At 42.9% G+C, this 17,907-nt stretch overlaps 1 protein-coding gene and 2 long non-coding RNA genes across 9 annotated transcripts; all 3 read right to left on the reverse strand.

Moving 5' to 3' along the window:
* Positions 1–298: 298 nt before the first annotated feature.
* LOC102701960 lies at positions 299–3,802 on the reverse strand. 7 transcript variants are annotated; one of them, XR_001551679.2, is made up of 7 exons: positions 3,174–3,802; positions 2,469–2,536; positions 2,287–2,357; positions 2,024–2,105; positions 1,832–1,936; positions 1,524–1,764; positions 299–967 (listed from the first exon to the last, which is right to left on the reverse strand). It is a non-coding gene; the product is annotated as an uncharacterized LOC102701960 (long non-coding RNA). The 7 variants fall into 7 exon arrangements; XR_005812958.1 differs by having other exon boundaries at positions 1,524–1,587; positions 1,688–1,764; positions 2,024–2,357; XR_001551680.2 differs by lacking the exon at positions 2,287–2,357.
* A 630-nt stretch (positions 3,803–4,432) lies between these two features.
* On the reverse strand, positions 4,433–8,863 carry LOC121055941. Its single transcript, XR_005812897.1, has 3 exons — positions 8,459–8,863; positions 5,764–5,904; positions 4,433–4,956 (listed from the first exon to the last, which is right to left on the reverse strand). It is a non-coding gene; the product is annotated as an uncharacterized LOC121055941 (long non-coding RNA).
* Positions 8,864–13,714: 4,851 nt separating this feature from the next.
* On the reverse strand, positions 13,715–15,663 carry LOC102702706 (dolabradiene monooxygenase-like). Its single transcript, XM_006663905.3, has 2 exons — positions 14,725–15,663; positions 13,715–14,643 (listed from the first exon to the last, which is right to left on the reverse strand). Exons 1-2 carry the CDS (start codon positions 15,634–15,636, stop codon positions 13,999–14,001), a joined length of 1,557 nt encoding a protein of 518 aa, XP_006663968.2. The 5' UTR covers positions 15,637–15,663; the 3' UTR covers positions 13,715–13,998.
* Positions 15,664–17,907: the final 2,244 nt, after the last annotated feature.

A 17,907-nucleotide genomic window follows, 5' to 3' on the forward strand; every position in this document is an offset into this window, starting at 1 on the left:
CGATAATGGAAATTGAATCAACCTGTACATCAAAACATATATCTGGTGAAGTAACAACTAGCTGCTACTTGAGCCAAGAAACTACGAAAGCAGGTGGGACTACTTTTCTGATCAGATTGGAGGCTGAAGACCTGGAGTCAGACGTAACTGTAACATCAACGACGTCATGATTTAATACTAGAATGATTTAATACCAGAGTGGACGGCGTGCGTTACGCGCCCTACCAACCTATCTGCAATCAGGCCAACAAAATAACACTTTTTTGAGTTAGGAAGATTTTATGTATTAATCCACCTTTATATATAAATATATTTAGTTTGTGAACAGTCCCTATATATGAAATATAATATTTGTAGCAATACAGCATGGCTTTTATTTTAGTACATGTTGGATAAAAAGAGTTCATTTTTGGACGTGCTTGCATCAACTCCTCTAGAAAGTATAAATTGAGCCAATCTTTGTACGGTTCTTCAGCACGATCAAATTGGCCTTGCAATGGACTGTGACTGCCTTTTTTCGCGGAGTTTGGGGTTCTTTGCTTGCTGATGTGTTCACCTTTGCCAATTAATTAGTGTACTCTCATGAGAAACCTTTTAAAGTGAAAGTGTGACAAAAATTTTACTTGTATTAGTTGAGATGGACAAGCAAAGCTGTAGTAAACCACATTTCCTGACTAAGAAGAGTATGGTTGAATCTAAATAGGAGGCACATTGTCTCCAACAATACATTGACCAAACACTATAAAGCTGATGTAAAAAATATACCAAAATGACGCAAAAGGTTAACAAAAGCAAGCTAAGATCTTGTATATAGTATTAAAACAACAGCAAAATCAACCAATATAAATCCACAAGCTCTAGCATCCATATTTGTGAGAACTGCAGAACAGCAGCAGCGTTTTTGCAAGTTTGATCCTATGTAGATGTTTGTTGCTTTCCTGATGATAAAAAGAGTATCGACTGCAATCTGAATTTCAAGAAAGCAATCGATATAACCATGTATATATGCACCTGAAAAACTACATCCACACATGAAACCAAAAAGAAAAGAATATGAACCACCACTGTGTCAATGTTGCAGATTATTTTTCTGGCTCCTTTGAACGGTGTGTTTGTTTTTTTTGTCAAGAACACTTTCTTCTTTTCAAATATGACCTTTACTTGAGAATTTGTGTTATGATAATTGGTTATGTTCGTCGTCTGAAGGTCCATGTGTCTCTCATTTGGGAAAAAAATGATATGATCTCCAGTTGGCTGACTATCTAATGAGTTCAAGTGTTTTTGATATGTTAAAAAAAAAGGAGGGACAGCTAGCATAAACCTACCTTACTAAAAAAAACTGAAGCTCATTTCTCTGAATCTAAAGGATCTGAATAATTATAAGCATTTACATACAATTCTGACAACAACATATATCTAATATAAGGGACAGTGTAAATCAATCCCAAATAACAATATATAAACTATAGATTCACACATGACACATTTGAGAAAAAGGTGACAAATAGATGCATTATTATTACCTGCAGTGCACAGCTAGTTTGCACATTGGACCATCCGTTACAAGAAGCATACCAAACATGTCAGCTACGTGCAAGTTACAACGTACAACTCATTGTTATGAGCCAGCGCGAATGAGGGAAAATGACTAATAGCTGATAACCTGCATAAGGAAAGGGCTACTAACCTGAAAACATGGCTGTATCATTGAAATTGATCTTCAGCGATGCACATTTTCCTTGGTAAACTCAAATCAAGCAGGCCCTAAATCACAGAATATTTACCATAGAGCCAAATCAAATTTGAGCGCAGAGAAAGGATTGGCACAAACCTGTCGAGGGAGGCGAGCAGAAGCTATCGTCGTCCATGCCGACGTCCTTCTCGCCGGGTCGAATATTTACCAGATCTGGGCAGCACAGTCTCCCCTCCACCGGATCTTGTATGTAGTATTAAAACCTTGAATGAAATGTAAGATGCAGAAGAAAAGAACAGATGATAAAGGAGGTTTATTTTGCCTTCATACCAAAGACGATGGTCGTACAATGTTTGCATATGAAGAGGCGTTTACAGGAAGGGACCAGATTAGGTGTCTGGTATGGTGAGATCTGTTAAGACATAAAAATACCGACCATCAATGCATTCTATGTTTACAGAAGACAGTACATGCTGACCTTTATCTAACGACGGATCACAACCTGAGCTGAGCAGAAATAAGCCATGAAAATAAACATCTTCATAAAAAGCATCTAAACAGGGAGCAACCAAGGCAAATGAAATTCCACATACATGTGAAAGAATGGACACTTCTTTCGAGCTAACGATAGTCCCGCCGACAACTCGGCCAACCACACGGTCACCTTCCATATCAGACCACACCAAAACACAGCGAGAAACAACAAATGATATCATAGTTCCAATCGTAGTTGTGCACGCAAGGTGCAGAAGAGATAAAGGAAAATGGATGTTACCTTAATTTGTCTTTAAATTTCCTTCACCCATAACCAGACAAGGCAGCTACCATCCAACGCAGGGAAGACTAGGAAACAACAGTTGTATTGTTAATTGGCTTGAAAGCAATCCCTGAGGCGCTGACCACAGAAGCAATAGATGCAGCTGCATGCAATCCTGCAGCTAGCTAGGTAGATGGAGTGAGAAACCGAAACAGCTCCTAAACTTAGGCGGTATCTAGATTGAAAAATTTTTTGGGAAAAATATCACGTCAAATATTTGATCGGATGTCGAAAAGAATTTTTGGACAGGAATGAAAAAACAAATTTTACGATTAGCCTAGAAACCGTGAGACGAATCTTTTGAGCCAAATTAATCACACGATTTCTTTCATAACTGCGCAATTAGTTTTTTTTCAATCTATGTTTAATGTTTTATTTAAGTTTTCAAAATTTCGATATGATGTTTTTGAAAAAAATTTTGAAAACTAAACAAGGTCTTAGTGCTGGAATCTAGCTAGCTCAATACCATAAATGCAATAGATGTCATGCAAGAGTAGAAAATCCTTCGCGATAAACTATATTCCAGGAGCAAGCAGTACACCTACCATCTTCATTCTCAATTAGTATTTTCGGAGCAGTTTTAGAGGTAGCACGAGATACAAGAAAAACGCATGGCAAAGAAAAAACTCACAAAAAAGCAGGTCGAACAGCAAGCGGGCATACCTATACCATCAGCAAACACCATCGGCAAACGTGGCTCAAAGCAGGAGCACCAAAATTGACATCATCTGACCGAAATAAACATGAATAGACCTTGGACCATACATGCAGACACCATTTTTACAACATGACTAGAACCTTGGGCGTCGCCGCCGTCGGGCCCCAAGCCGGCCAGAGCCACTGCCCCCCGCCGTCGGAACCCGAGCCACCTAGATCTGCCACTGCGCCTTGATCCGCCACCCGCCCGCTCCGAGCTTTGGCCGTCGCCGCAGCGCCTCGACCCGCCACCGCCACGCGTTGATCCGTCGTCTCCGTGCCTCGAGCTCCGCCCGCCGCTGCGGTGCCTCGATCCGCCACTGCCGCGCGTCGATCCGCCGTCAGCGTGCGTCGAGCTCCGCCCGCCACCCGCACGAGCCGGCGTCATCTAGCCTCGCTCCACCGCCGCTAGGGTTGACGGGGAGAGAGGGCGTCGCTGGCGCTGTCGCCTAGAGAGAGGGAAAGTAAACTGAGAAAAATAGGTGCTTGCCACTTGCGTTGAGGGAGTGAGCCTTTGCTAGTATTTTTTTTTCATACGTGTGTTTGGATTGACGAGGCAGAGATTTTTTTTTCTCCGCATCGAATATTTGGATGTTAATTAGAAGTATTAAATATACAGTGATAATAAAAATAATTATATAAATAAAGACTATTTTATTAGACAAATTTTTAAACCTAATTAAGCCACGATTAGCAAATATTTACTGTAGCATCATATTCATTAATCATAGACTAATTAGGCTCAATAGATTCGTCTCGCGAAATAGTCCAAAGTATGAGATAAAATTTATTAATAGTCTATATTTAATTATTTTAATTAATATGTAAAAATTAATGTGATACGGACTTAAAAAAGTTCTTAAAAAAAGTTCTATAGTATCCAGGCTCTATTTCTTGCACTCTGAGAGGCCTACAGTGGCAGTCGGTGCGTCGCGTGCATCGATCAGGTACATATGGCCATTGCAAACCACGGTCACTGTTGTGTGGGCCTACTGGCCCCAGGCGACCTAGGGCCCTACTAACAGACAAAGTAAAAAACACGCACAGGCAAAAAGTAGCACAAAAGCACATCGAGCCGCATGGGCTGGTTGAGGAGGTCTGCACTGTGCCGATGCATGCGTCGGTGGCATTAAATGCAAGCATAGGTACAGTAAAACCAAACAGTGAAATCTGACATGATGACGTCTCCCTAGCCCCAACCTGGCACCAATAACATGGGCCCACGCGCACACAAGCAGAGCCTAGGAAACACGGCCCTGGGTCCGCAACATTACTAGATAGTTGCTAGCTAAAAGATATACACATCGTGAGCAAAATAGCCAGCAGTTCAAAGAGCCAGCTATATTGCTAGCTATTTATATTTTTAATAGTTGTATACACATAAAAAAATTAGATACACTGTGCACCATCTCTGTGGCTCACTGTGTAGAGTAGAGGCTTAGTGGCCAACTAAAGATAACCAACTTGCATAGATCTTGACTCAAGGTAATTCATTACATGACTAACTAAAGATAAGCAACAGGTACAACTAAAGGTTTTTAACATAAAAATAAAATAAAATGTCCACACGTTACTACAAAATGTATAAATTGATAACCATACTTAAGCCATACATATTTTTTTTCATACCACAAAAGCAAATTGAACAGTGCATCGTTGAGGTGTAGTCACCAAAAGCCAAAAGTCATCTCTAACCCAACAACCTCCTTCATAGCCTCCTAGAATTCCAATCAACCTCATATTAACGATTCTAGAAAAAGAAAACATAAAGTAAGTCAGCTTACTCAATATAAATAACTGTGCTAATAAAAAACAATTCCATGAAAGATCTTACATGAGGTTATATAAAGAACGACTAGTGGGGAGCCCTATAGCCAAAACGTTGCCAAATGTGCTCAATTAAATCATCTTTTAGTTGAATCATCTTTTAGTTGAATGTGGACTGAGTGAGGACTGAGTGAGCACGTATAGTAGAATTTCTACGTCGAACACCATTGAAGCATGGGTTACTGTTTGAGGCATTTTGAACTTCTGGAGGAAGAACAATTAATGCTCCAGGAATTGCATTAAGATCAATAGGCTCCTTAGCCATTTCTCCCTCATCTTCTACTATCATATCGTGGAGAATAACACAAGCTTTCATGATCTGTCCAATAATCCTTGTGCTCCAAGATCGACGCACAATATTGAAGCGAGCTTGCAGAACACCAAAAGCACGCTCCACATCTTTCCTTGCATCTTCTTGTTCTGCTGCATACACCTTGTGCTTTTGTAGTTGGGGTGAATTTATCGACTTCACAAAGGCTGCCCATTCTGGGTAAATTCCATCGGCTAGGTTATAACCCGTGTTGTATTGCCTACCATTGACAGAAAACTGAACCCGGGGAGCTTCACCCTTTATCACCTCAAGAAACAAAGGGGACTGATTGAGCACGTTGATGTCATTATTTGTGAGGGTGCACATGAAATAAACAAGAATCCCACAAGCCACAACTGCCCGGGATGCAGTTGCGCACAAAAAAGGTATAAAAGCACAAGCTCGACGAAGTACACTTACTTAGCAGCGGAAATATGGCACGTCGGCCTAGCTTTTCAAAAAGACAACCAGACAGCAAGCAGAAGACCCAACAACACCACAGGCAAGCTCGAGCGAAGGAAGCGACCCTAACACGGGCAATCTTGACGAAAACCTGCTCTTCTGAACCACATTTTATGCAAGGGGTGAGTACAAAAGTACCTAGCAAGCCATAACCATAAATAACAAGTATAATACATGCAAGAAGTAAAAAAGAAATAGGGTTCATCAAAGGGGGTTTAATAACAAACCTATTATAAATAGTTTTGCCCTACTTTCATAAACATTTAATTAATAAAAAGTATAAAACGATACTTTAAAACAATAGCAGTATTAATTCACCATTAATCCTAACATTATCAAATCCACATTTTAATTATAAAAGAGTACTCATACCATAAGAATAGGAATCACCCTATGACGTATCTCCATTAACCGGGAGCACGGCGTATTCGAATACTGTACGACTCTGCAGTGTCTGCCTAGCTTTACCCGCACGATATCTACAGTTTGCAAGGCTGTAAATAACATAACATAATACTGCCCCAAGCTCATCTAAGATCCACCTAGCGGGTTAAAGGATTTTGTGGCTGTTGGCCCCGTCCCGAACGCAGAGGGGATGTGTTCCAACCCGCCACAACTTCCACCCACTATTGAGCGTCTCAGAGGCACATCAGCTCCTCCTGACCTCTTTTGGGTATACACAGTACCCTGGGTACACGCAACACCCTCACTCATACAATTCTCACCAACACTCAGTGGCTAGTACACACCTAAGGCCGATATTGCCATATATACAGATAGGCTGCAGATCATCAATTCACTGGAGCAGGATACGCTAAAGTTCGGATATCTCGATCATGCGGATGGACGCAATTACATCGCTTCACATGACATAAGAAAATTATTCAAGATATCATCTTTACTCAGAATTAACCTCCATACCACTTCAAACAAGTGATTCATATCAAAACACATTTTATACAGGGTTTTGGTGGTATTACCCACTATAATATTAATCTGATGTAATATACAACCTATACCTAGGTTATCAGGGAACATGATATGGTAGTTTATGGTATTGGCAATGATAATAAATTAAGTATAGGGCAATAACTAATATAACAAGATTATTTAAAAGGCACGCCAAAATAACTTTGCAAGTAAATAATGCATAAAATAACTAAGTGGTTCTTTACTTAGGTTCTCAAGTTGATCAAAGATAGATTAATAGCTTGCCTTGCAATATGTGGTTTTCTGGGAGCTTCAACGTAGCCATCTGGGTCCACATCAACTCCTGCGGCGACCTAATAGACTTCTCTTTTATATGATCTAGCGCACGCATGCAAGAACAAACAATAAAGAAAACTATAAAACTAAAAGCTATAAATAAACAATAAAATAACAACTCAAGTTGGAGCTAGAAAGAGATATTAGTTGGATAGGAAATTGGACGGATTCGAAAGGCTTTATAGGAGGGGCGGATGATTTTATGTGTTAAACAACAAAAAAACTTAGTGTTTAACCCAAGATATTGTCAGAGGTAGGAAATTGATATAGAAAGAGATAAATGGATTCACGGTCAATAAATAGTCATAGATAACTAAATTTAGAACAAGAGTAACTAATTGAATTGTATGCGCATTTAAGATTAAATTATACGTATCAAAACAGCATATGGATCATATACGGTTGGCTTAAATCAAAGGAATGACTAGATATAATGATAGATTATTGAGTTATTGAATTAAATCAATAACTTGAATTGTGTATGGCTTAACGTATAAGAATAAAAGAATTTAGGAATTAAATGAGGCCAGGTCGAAAGAAATAATATGAAATCAACGTTTCAAACATCGCCGATATGTTAAAATAAACTCCAGATTTAAATGCACAATTATTCAGTATAGTAGAGTGGCTAACTAAATAATAATACATTTAATCAAAGATCGCGTTGATTTCAAGTGATTTTGCCGGTATTAATGAATAGTAAACCCTATGATCAAAGTAAGGGTTACAATTTTGGAGTTTCGGATGATGACGAAACCAATGCCATTGGATCCGGAATAATTCAAGGAACCTAGAATAGGTCTTGGATTTGAAATCAAAGGTCAAATGGATGGTCAAAATGTTTTGGAGTGAAAAAGGGAATTTTGGAATTAATTTTGAATAGGAAAATCAATATTTTCTCTCTCTTCCTTTTCTTCTTCCTTTCAGCCGTTCCTTTCTCTCTCTCTCTCTCTCGTTGCACAGGGGCGGCTGGCCATGGAGGGAGGGCGCCGGTGATAGGAGGCCGGCTCCGGCCGGGGAAAGCGGCGCTGGCAGCGGGGGGCCGAGGGGGTCGTGCTCCCCTCGGTGGCAGCAACCAGGAGGCGGCCTGCCGGGCTGGCGCCGGCGGCCTGGATCGGGCGGCCGGGGCGACCATAGCGGCGGCGCTCCGGCGAGCTCCGACATGGGTGCGATGGACAGGGAGCTACAAGAAGGGGCCGTGGTGCTAACCGCGCAGGTGACTTGGTGTGGAGAGACGCAGGCTGGCGGGACGCCGTGCAAGCCGACGGCGGCGAACAGGAAAGGCAGAACAGCAGCGCCGGAGGTGCCTCCGGGGTGATTCCGGCGACAATTTTGATGGAGAAAATGAGGGGAAATGAGTATGAGGACACAATGATTCCATTTTTACCATTTAATTTGGATGAAGAGCATTGGTGGCGACGAATTTTGCAATGAAGCGCCGGCGGCAAAAACCTTAGCTCCAGCTTGGCCGGGCTCGACAGCGGCGATTCCAGCCATGGGAGACGGTGCAGATTCACGGTGGGGTAGAGGGGTCATAGCGACGCCTTCCTCTGTTGGCGGCGACCGGTGAAGATGGATGGATGGAGGTTGAGAGTGGGGGCTACGAGCTCTAGCTGTGGCTGGCTTGCACCGAGAAGAAAAAATCGGTTTGGCTTGGAGGCAAATGGATATACATCATGAGGAGATTAAAATGATGACGGCAACAAGGTCGGTTGCACCGATACTTGACAGAACGAAAACAAACAGAGACGGTGGAGAGGGGATGAGGATGATGACAACGTCGATTGCAGCGGCGCCGGCGGATGAGCTCTATTTCGTGGGAGATAGAGATGAAGATGACATCGACGAAGTCGGTTTGCTCGGAACTGGGGCGGTGGAGGTGTGGGTCGGCCTGGGCTGCCTCGGCCTGAGCTGGTCTTGGCCGACGAACTGGGTCACATGGGTTTCGGCCCAAAATTAATTTAGAGGAGGCCCGAGAAAATTAATTTAAAAGATTTTAGATAGAAAAGCGAAACAATAGTTCGCGCAAGATCAACGGAATTTTAGAATAGATGAACTCGGGGTTTTAATGATCACGATAAGCTTAAAAAAATTTGATACACTTCTAGATAAAGGATAAATACAAAGGCTTCGAAAGTTGGATAAAGGTAACATGAATGGAAACATAAGACAAAAATTAAATAAATGAGACTAGAATTTCCTAATATCGGTATGACTGAATAAAAATTTATATGAACACCGGAATTTTGTGGCAACAAATAATTGCAAAAGAAATTGGATCGGTGTCGATTCTCGGTTCAATGGTAGGGATCGGATGATAGTTAGTTACAAATAAATTTGAATTAAGGATGGAAATTTTGGATAAATTGCAGCAAATAGGAGAAGATAAAAGGGATGGGATGGAACAAGGATAAACTTAAAAGCTCCAACTTGACAAAGTCAAAGAACGACAACTTAAAATATTGTCGCAAAAATTTTACGCTAAAAATTCGAGGATGTTACATTATTAGACCCGGCAACACCAAAGAATGCATGCCATGGAGGTCATGTGAAGCTACCGCTTCAAGGATGATGGTTGGGAATCCGTACCGACCGGTGGTATATTGCCCCTTCCATGCTGTTGGACAATTTTCCCATCGCCAATGCATGCAGTCAATACTACCCAACATCCCAGGGAATCCACGAGACTCCCCAACTTGAAGCAGACGCTCCATGTCTTCAGCTGTAGGTCGTTGTAGGTACTGGGAGCCAAAAACATCAATCACTCCTTGGACAAATTTTTCCAAGCACTCAAGGGCAGTTCTCTCTACAACCTTTAAGTACTCATCAAGCATGTCAGCTGCAGTCCCATATGCAAGCATACGGATTGCTGCTGTACACTTTTGCAGTGGTGAAAGCCCCAGTCAATTAGTACAGCCTACCCTTTGAGTGAAATAGGGAGACCAACTACCTAAGGCATCCACAATGCGTAAAAAAACATGCCTTCTCATCCGAAATCTTCTACGAAACATAACATCAGAATAGAGAGGCTCTTCTACAAAGTAATCAGCCACAAGTTGTTGATGAGCACCTTCACGATTCCTATTGATGTACTTTCTGGTTCGGCGCCTAGATGAACTACCCGCCAACTTTGCCTTAATCTTCGTAAAAATCCGGCCAGCAAGAGAGTCAAGGGTTTGTTGCTCAGCTGAGAACTCTTCTAAAGAGTCTATAGAATCATCGGATTGATCCGACATGTTTGGAGACAAATTTAGAAAGAGGTATAGAGGTTGGAGACTTTGTGCTGCCGTGCATATATAGATGCAGCTATACTGGTCATGTATATACACACACACAGAAGTACTAATGCATTTTGACTACTATATTGAACTGTATTGGTACTGCATACCAATAACAATGACAGTGCATGATAATTCACAAAGCATTGACACTATATGTTGACTGACTGCATTTAGTGTTACTGCATGATATTTAGCAATGCATTTATACATGTTGACTAGCTGTAAAAATAGCAGTAAACAAAAATAAGGAACTAACTTAGTTACTGTTGCCAGCCAATTTCTCCCTTAGCATCTTCAGGGCAAGCACATGCTCAGCTCTAATATCCTCTGTCATCTCCTAGTGTCCATGCATAAGAGTTTTTGATATGATTCTAGTAAAGCAGACTCCCTCCTAATCCTTGCTGTTTCAAACTTCTTATCAGTAATATGTTCTTGTGAATCTAAGAAGTCTTCCTGTCGTTTTTTTGTTGCTGCTTCAATGTCAATGAATTTCTTCAAGTCTTCATCTAAACTGACATCATCATCTTTGACTCTTCCTTTACCATTGTGTTGTTTCTTAGCTTTTTTGGTCCCTATAGGACATTCCTTTTCTCCTACACCTGAGATGTCAATTGCCTCACCTTCATCATCCAAACTCCTTTTATTTGTTTTTCCAAGTTCTTCCAAAATTGCATGCAACTTGGGTTCATCACAAAGAATCTTCCAGCAATGCTCAACTGTGAATGGGCCTTCCTTAGGATAGTCATCCAAATAAAACTGCTTAGCCATGTCTCTTAGCTGGTCATCTGAATATCCGCTAAGATAAATTGAGGTAGCCTTCTTCCAATATGCACAGAAAAAACCCATCCATCTCTTAATTTTTTGCCAGCGATCTTTGAGATGTTTCACCTTTCTTTTTCGATTTGTAGGTGTAGTTTTATTGTAGAGTTCATGTACATCACCCCAGTAGCTCTCATTTTTCTTGCAATTCCCATTGATTGGGTCAGTCGAGTGAAACAACCATGCACTGACCTGAATTTAGCACACATGATTAGTTGTAGATTCATACATTTGTAGCCTCTCGTCCTCATCTGGATCAAATACTAGACGCTTTGCAGTCCTGACATTATTTCCTTCATCTAAGTTGATGATAGTTTTGCTTTTCGATCTATTTTTAGCATTTTGGTTTCCTGAGCCATTTTTTGGTGGTGCCAATTGAGATTCATTTTCCATAGGTGGCCATGGGGATGAAAAATGAGGAATGAATGGTTGTCCAGCTTGTAGAAAGTTCATAAAACCACCAGGTGGATAGTAATCCATACCACTGGAAAATCAAGTGAACTAACTGTTTCTGAACATAATAAAATGACAACTAGTGCAACAAGAGAATTACATATAAAAAAACTTACCAATTTGTGGATGTGGCTGCTGAAGATGTGGCTTGTGGCAAAGGTCCAGGCCACCATGCTACAGAAGGTCATGCCATTCGGCCATTAGTTTAGAGAAATCATCCAGTTTTTAATGATGTGGTCATACATATGCACATGAATATCTAATACATGATAAATTTAAAGATTAATTGATAATGGTACTTCTTATTAGTAGATAGCAGTCAGTAGCACCTTAATATAATCTATTAATCGAACAAACACCAATTAATTAAACAAGGCAGACAACTAGCAAGGGATGCCAGCGGCGGGCGGCTAGCACCAAGCAAGCAACAGCACGCAGCAGCAAGGCAGGCAATAGCACACAGCAGCAAGGCAGACATGCAGCAAGTAGCGTCAGTGGCCGGCAGCTATCACCAGCTAGCAAAATCAATTACCTGCTTGACCTCTGTTACTAGGAATAGTAGAACCACCACCAAGAAATGTAGGAACTAGAGTAGAGACTTGATTCCCAGCAGCACGAGTGGATCCAGTATGATACGAAGGAGTAGATTCAGTCTGATGTAGTGGCGGAGCCATCTCTCGCTTGCTCCGGCAGCTCATCACCACAAGCAACAAATGGATTTCAGATCTTTGAATCACGCCCCTTGCAACGAATCATACAGATTTGAATAGAGCAGAGAAAGAGAGATGGGAAGAGGATGGATGGGAAGAGGAAGCGACCTTTGGTTTTGCAGGCTCTGGAAATAGATCGGAAGGGCGAGAGCAGCTGGATTGGGATGGATTGTCGCGTGCAGTGGACGCGGGAGAAAGGGGAGGATTTGCGCGCAACAGACGGGGGAAAATAAGGATTCACGGGCGCCACAGATCTGTATGCGGGAAGAAGTCCGACCGAAATCGCTAGTAGAAGACGAAGAGGCCAACGATTTAGGTCATCGTTCCGTGTGCGAGATGAGCGATGAGGGAATCGCTGGCTCGATTTTTTGTGCGCATTCTCTTTCCTCCACATAGGATACATGCTGACGTGTACAACCAAATAGCTAGCTGACTCAGGCTTGTTGCGGACGCCCTCACAGGCAGCACAGCCGAGGGAGAGTGGACCCACCACACAGTCAAACGGTTCACCATGCACCCAGTGTAGACAGACAGACACTGAAAACACCAGCGGCAACGTGTCGTGCGGCCGCTGCGGCCACGCCAGCCTAAAATTCCCTGGTGCGAGCATTTCCGGGCGGGTTTGAAGACTTTAGATTCTGCTCATATCAGGTGTATGCTGGTTGTTTCTACAAATAACTACTACTAGCTCAGGCCATGTTTAGATGGCAAAAGTTTTTGTGAAGAGGTCACATCGAACGTTTGATCGGATGTCGGAAGGAGTTTTTGGACACGGATGAAAAAACGAATTTCATAGCTCGGCTGGAAACCACGAGACCATTTTTTTGAGCTTAATTAAGCTCTCATTAGCACATGTTGGTTACTGTAGCACTTATGACTAATTATGTACTAATTAGGCTCAAAAGATTCGTCTCGAGATTTCTCACGTAACTGTGCAATTAGTTTTTCGTTTCGTCTATGTTTAATGCTCCATTTAAATGTCCAAAAATTTGATGTGATGTTTTTGAAAAAAAAATTTAGGAACTAAACAAGCCTCATATGTAGTACTTCAGTTTATTTGTACTACTAAACACTTTGTTGAAATCAACAATCCAGAATAGCTGTCATAACTTCTGAATCATAACTGTATTATTATAGACTGCCATGTAATCATCTCATTTCACTCAAAATTGCTTATATATATATATACTAGCAGTGGCAGCAAGCAATCTGCCATTTTTTGCCAAAATATTATGAACATTGTCGTCACCACCACGATCAGAATACAGAGAAATATACATCAATGTATGCCAAAAAAGTAGAATAAAATTCAGTTGACAAATTGTTCACTAAGAACTTAGAAGATTTTTCATTGTACTATCACACGTGGCAACCTCAAAATTTTAAAGAAGTGATTGCACTCAAGATCCAAACATGCAACCAAACACCATCTTCTAGATACTAATATTCATATCTAACATTCAGAGATACAACCAATCAAACATAACCACAGGTTATCCAGCCAGGACAACAGGTTATCCAGCACAACGACAAAGCAAACAAACAGAGTAAGATCACTCTAGCCAGGCTGATGTAAGATACGGGGCTAGGGACACCCGGACAACCAACATGCCCATACAGGCCGGCCACATCCAGCAATCCCCGGACGGCCGGACGCTAGACGCCTAGACTCCGGGTACAGGTACGCGGAGGATGGGTCGAAGCAGGAGGTCGTCCTTCCTGCGCACGGTGACGCCGAACGCCTCGGACATGTCGAGCTTGGTGGGGTCAGCCATGCCGGGTGCTTCCCAGTCGAAGTGGAACAGGAGGCTGGCAAGCGCAAGCTCCACCATGGCGAGTGCGAACCCCATCCCAGGGCACATCCTCCGCCCCGCGCCGAACGGCAGGAGCTCGAAGTCGGCGCCCTTGAAATCCACCGCGCTGGCTCCTCCACCGGCATCCGCGAACCTCTCCGGCCGGAACTCATCGGGGTCCATGGGCCAGTAGCGCTCGTCGCGGCCCAGTGCCCACGCGTTCACCAGAACCGTGGTGCCCTGCGGTACGTCGTAGCCGAGCACGCGGCACGTCCGCTCCCGGGACTCCCGCGGGAGAAGAAGCGGCAGCGGCGGGTGCAGCCGGAACGTCTCCCGGATGACAAGTTGCAGGTACCGGAGCTCGCCGAGCGCGCGCTCCGGCACCGTGCCGTGCGCGCCGAACGCGCCTCGAACCTCGGCCGTCGCCTGCTCCATGGCCTTCGGGTTCCTGATCAGCTCCGCCATGGCCCAGTCCAGCGCTGCTGCCGATGTCTCGCTGCCGGCAGCGAAGATGTCCTGCACGCACACAAGGATAAGAACTAATTAACGGCGTAATGAGTTACTAGCATGACAAGTAAATGAGCACGCAGTTGATACAAAGATGACGGCTTTGATGACGTCCATGTCAAGGGGGATTTGGAGTTCGGCATCCTTGTGTATCTTGAGAAGCACGTGTAGAATGTCCTCGGCCTCGCCGGCTCCGCCTCTGTCCTCCTCCATGCTCTCAAGATGCTCCTTGATGATGCCGTCGAGGATACGGAACACCGTGTCTCGGCACACCTCGGCGCGACGCATGGCGCGGCTGAGGCGGCGGGCCAGCCAGGATGACGGCCATAGGTCAGCCGGATTGAAACCGGCGGCGAGCTCGCTAATGGGGCTGAGCTGACGCACGAACAGGTCGCGTTCCTTGCACCGGTCTCCGAACACCGTGCGCGCCGTCGCGTCCGAGACGAGCGCGGACATCAGCGCGCTGATGTTGACGGGGACGGGGCGCGGGCTCACCGAGGCCGCGGTGGCGACCGCGCGCAGGATGGCAGCCACCTCCTCCTCGCGGACGCGGCGGAAGGAGAGCACCCGGCGTGCGCTGAGGAGCTCGGTCATGGCGATCTTGCGGAGCTGGCGCCAGAGGTCGCCATACGGTGTGAAGATGATGTCCCGGCCGCCGTTGGTGATCACGCGGGTCGTGGCGCTCAGTGGCCGCGATGCAAATGCGACGTCGTGCGTCTTTAACACCTCGCGCGCTGCCTCCCGAGACGACAAAACCACCGTGGGCACCTCGCCGACGCGGAGCAGCATGACCGGCCCGTGGCGCCGCGCCTGCTCCCGCATCGCGCGGTGCGGGAGTTGGCCGGCGATGTGGTGTAGGCTGCCAACGACGGGCAGGTTCCATGGCCCCGGAGGAAGCCGCAGCCCGTTGCCGCCGTGCGCCAGGCTGCGCCGACGCCAGCTGGTGAGCACGGCGAGCAGCGACAGGAGGGCTAATCCGAGGTAGAGTGATAGATCTTCCATTGGTGTGTGCGAGCTTTAACTTGGCTTTGTGTGTACAGACAAGGCAACTGACGAATCAGCTAGCACAAAACTAACCTGCATTGCATGTTATAGACATGGACGCTACTTGATCTGATCTGGTTCAATTTGTTTAGCATTATCGGCGACTTTGTTGGGTCTCAGAATCCGTAATCAAAAACAACTGAGCTATCATGACGATAAGACTTCTATAATTTACATCTATAGTTGTATACCTCATTTGGGAAGAAACTGCGTATTGTGTTTTGTCTAACTTCCTGGAATTAATAAAAAATGATACTACTGTTAGATAGACATACGGTGCATGTGGGATAATGCTCGTATGGTTAGATAGATAACAATTAGTTATCTACAGATGTTTAGACAGGTGTTATCTCCTGTAATCAAGGTGAGTTTGTTAATCACCTGCCACACATGTAAAAGCCACGGCATAGGCTGTTTGTGCCATATATATAACACGCAGGCGACGTACGGAAAAGGTACGATCGTTTAACCCAAATTTCCACAACTACTTCAGCATTGATAATATATGTCTAGTACACCCTGCACCATATATAAGAAAAGGTGCATCATATAGCAGATCAGTATGCATGACACGTGGTGCAGTTTATGTTAGCACTCTACTGCACCCCACAGTGCAATCCAGGCATTATTCTAATAGGGATAATAGATTATTTTTGGCATCTAAATTATCATTAAAAAATTTTAAAAAACATTGGCATGATAAATTAATACGATATATTATATTATATTATATATATAAATATAAAAGTCAATAAACATGCTAGTCAAACTTGACTTCTACCATCAAATTGAAATTAGTATACCCCACATTCACACTCACACAGTTAAACTTCTAGAGTTTGAAATCAACCTTGGATACATGTAGAGGAATATATCTGATATTAATCTATCTTATCAATTATTTCTAAATTAAAAGAAGTGGATATATAATCCATCATTGTTTCTTGCAAGACAAAAGAACTGCTATAGGACAAGATATAGCACAAGCTTGTGCGTACAGCTGTAGAAGGAAAGAAAACTTGTCATGGAGCTAGGAAAGAAAACTTGTCTGAGCCAGAAGACATGACATCTGGGTATTTATTGATAGCGAGGATTTAGCACGCACAAGCTAGCAACTAGGCAAAAGAGTGGTTGCCTAATAAAAATAGGGACCACCTAAGCTACGTTTAGTTTCCAAAAATTTTCGAAGAGAGATCACATCTGACACGTACGGTCACACATTTAAAGTGTTAAACATAGTCTAATTATAAAGCAAATTCTAGATTCCGCCTAGAAACCATGAGACGAATATTTTGAGTCTAATTAATCCATCATTAACACATGATGGTTACGGTAGCACTTATGGCTAATCATGTACTAATTAGGCTCAAAAGATTCGTCTCATAATTTCTTCATAACTGTGTAATTAGTTTTAATGTTTATATATATTTAATGCTTTATTTAGATATCCAAAGATTCGTTGTGATGTTTATGGAAAATGTTTTTAGAAATTAAACACGGCCTAAACTATACTGGCAGATTTCCACCATCCCATATGTCAGATTTTATCTAATTTGTTTAACATTATCGGCGACTTTGTTGGGTCTCAGAATCCGTAATAAAAAAACAACTGAACTATCATGACGATAAGACTTCTATAATTTACATGTATAGCTGTATACCTCATTTGGGAAGAAACTGTGGAGGCGTATTGTGTTTTGTACTAACTTGCTGGAATTAACGAAAAATGATACTACTTCAGCATTGATAATATATGTCTAGTACACCCTGCACCATATATAAGAAAATGTTCATTATATAGCTAGAAGATCAGTATGCATGACACCTGGTGCAGTTTATGTTAGCACTCTCCTGCACCCCACAATGCAATCTAGGCATTATTCTAATACGGGCTAATAGATGATTTTCATGGGTGGCATCTAAATTATCATTAAAAATTTTTAAAAAACATTGACATGATAAATTAATGCGATATATATATATATATATATATATATATATTATATATGCAAGACTAATATGTGCACTCCATTAGTATAAGTTATTCTACACTCCCTTCCTTCCAAGGCCCATCTCATCTCCCACCCTCCTCCCAAGGCCCAAAAACCACCTCCACCTTGTTTAAAGGCGGGTCAAATGGTTAATCCCGTGGGTCAATTCTTTTATAGACTTTCCCTCATGTTTATCTAAGCTCACCTCTCGTCTCACATGAATTGTGCAGTAACACGA

The sequence above is a fragment of the Oryza brachyantha genome, chromosome 12 (genome assembly GCF_000231095.2).
Source record: "Oryza brachyantha chromosome 12, ObraRS2, whole genome shotgun sequence".
Taxonomy (NCBI): Eukaryota; Viridiplantae; Streptophyta; class Magnoliopsida; order Poales; family Poaceae; genus Oryza; species Oryza brachyantha.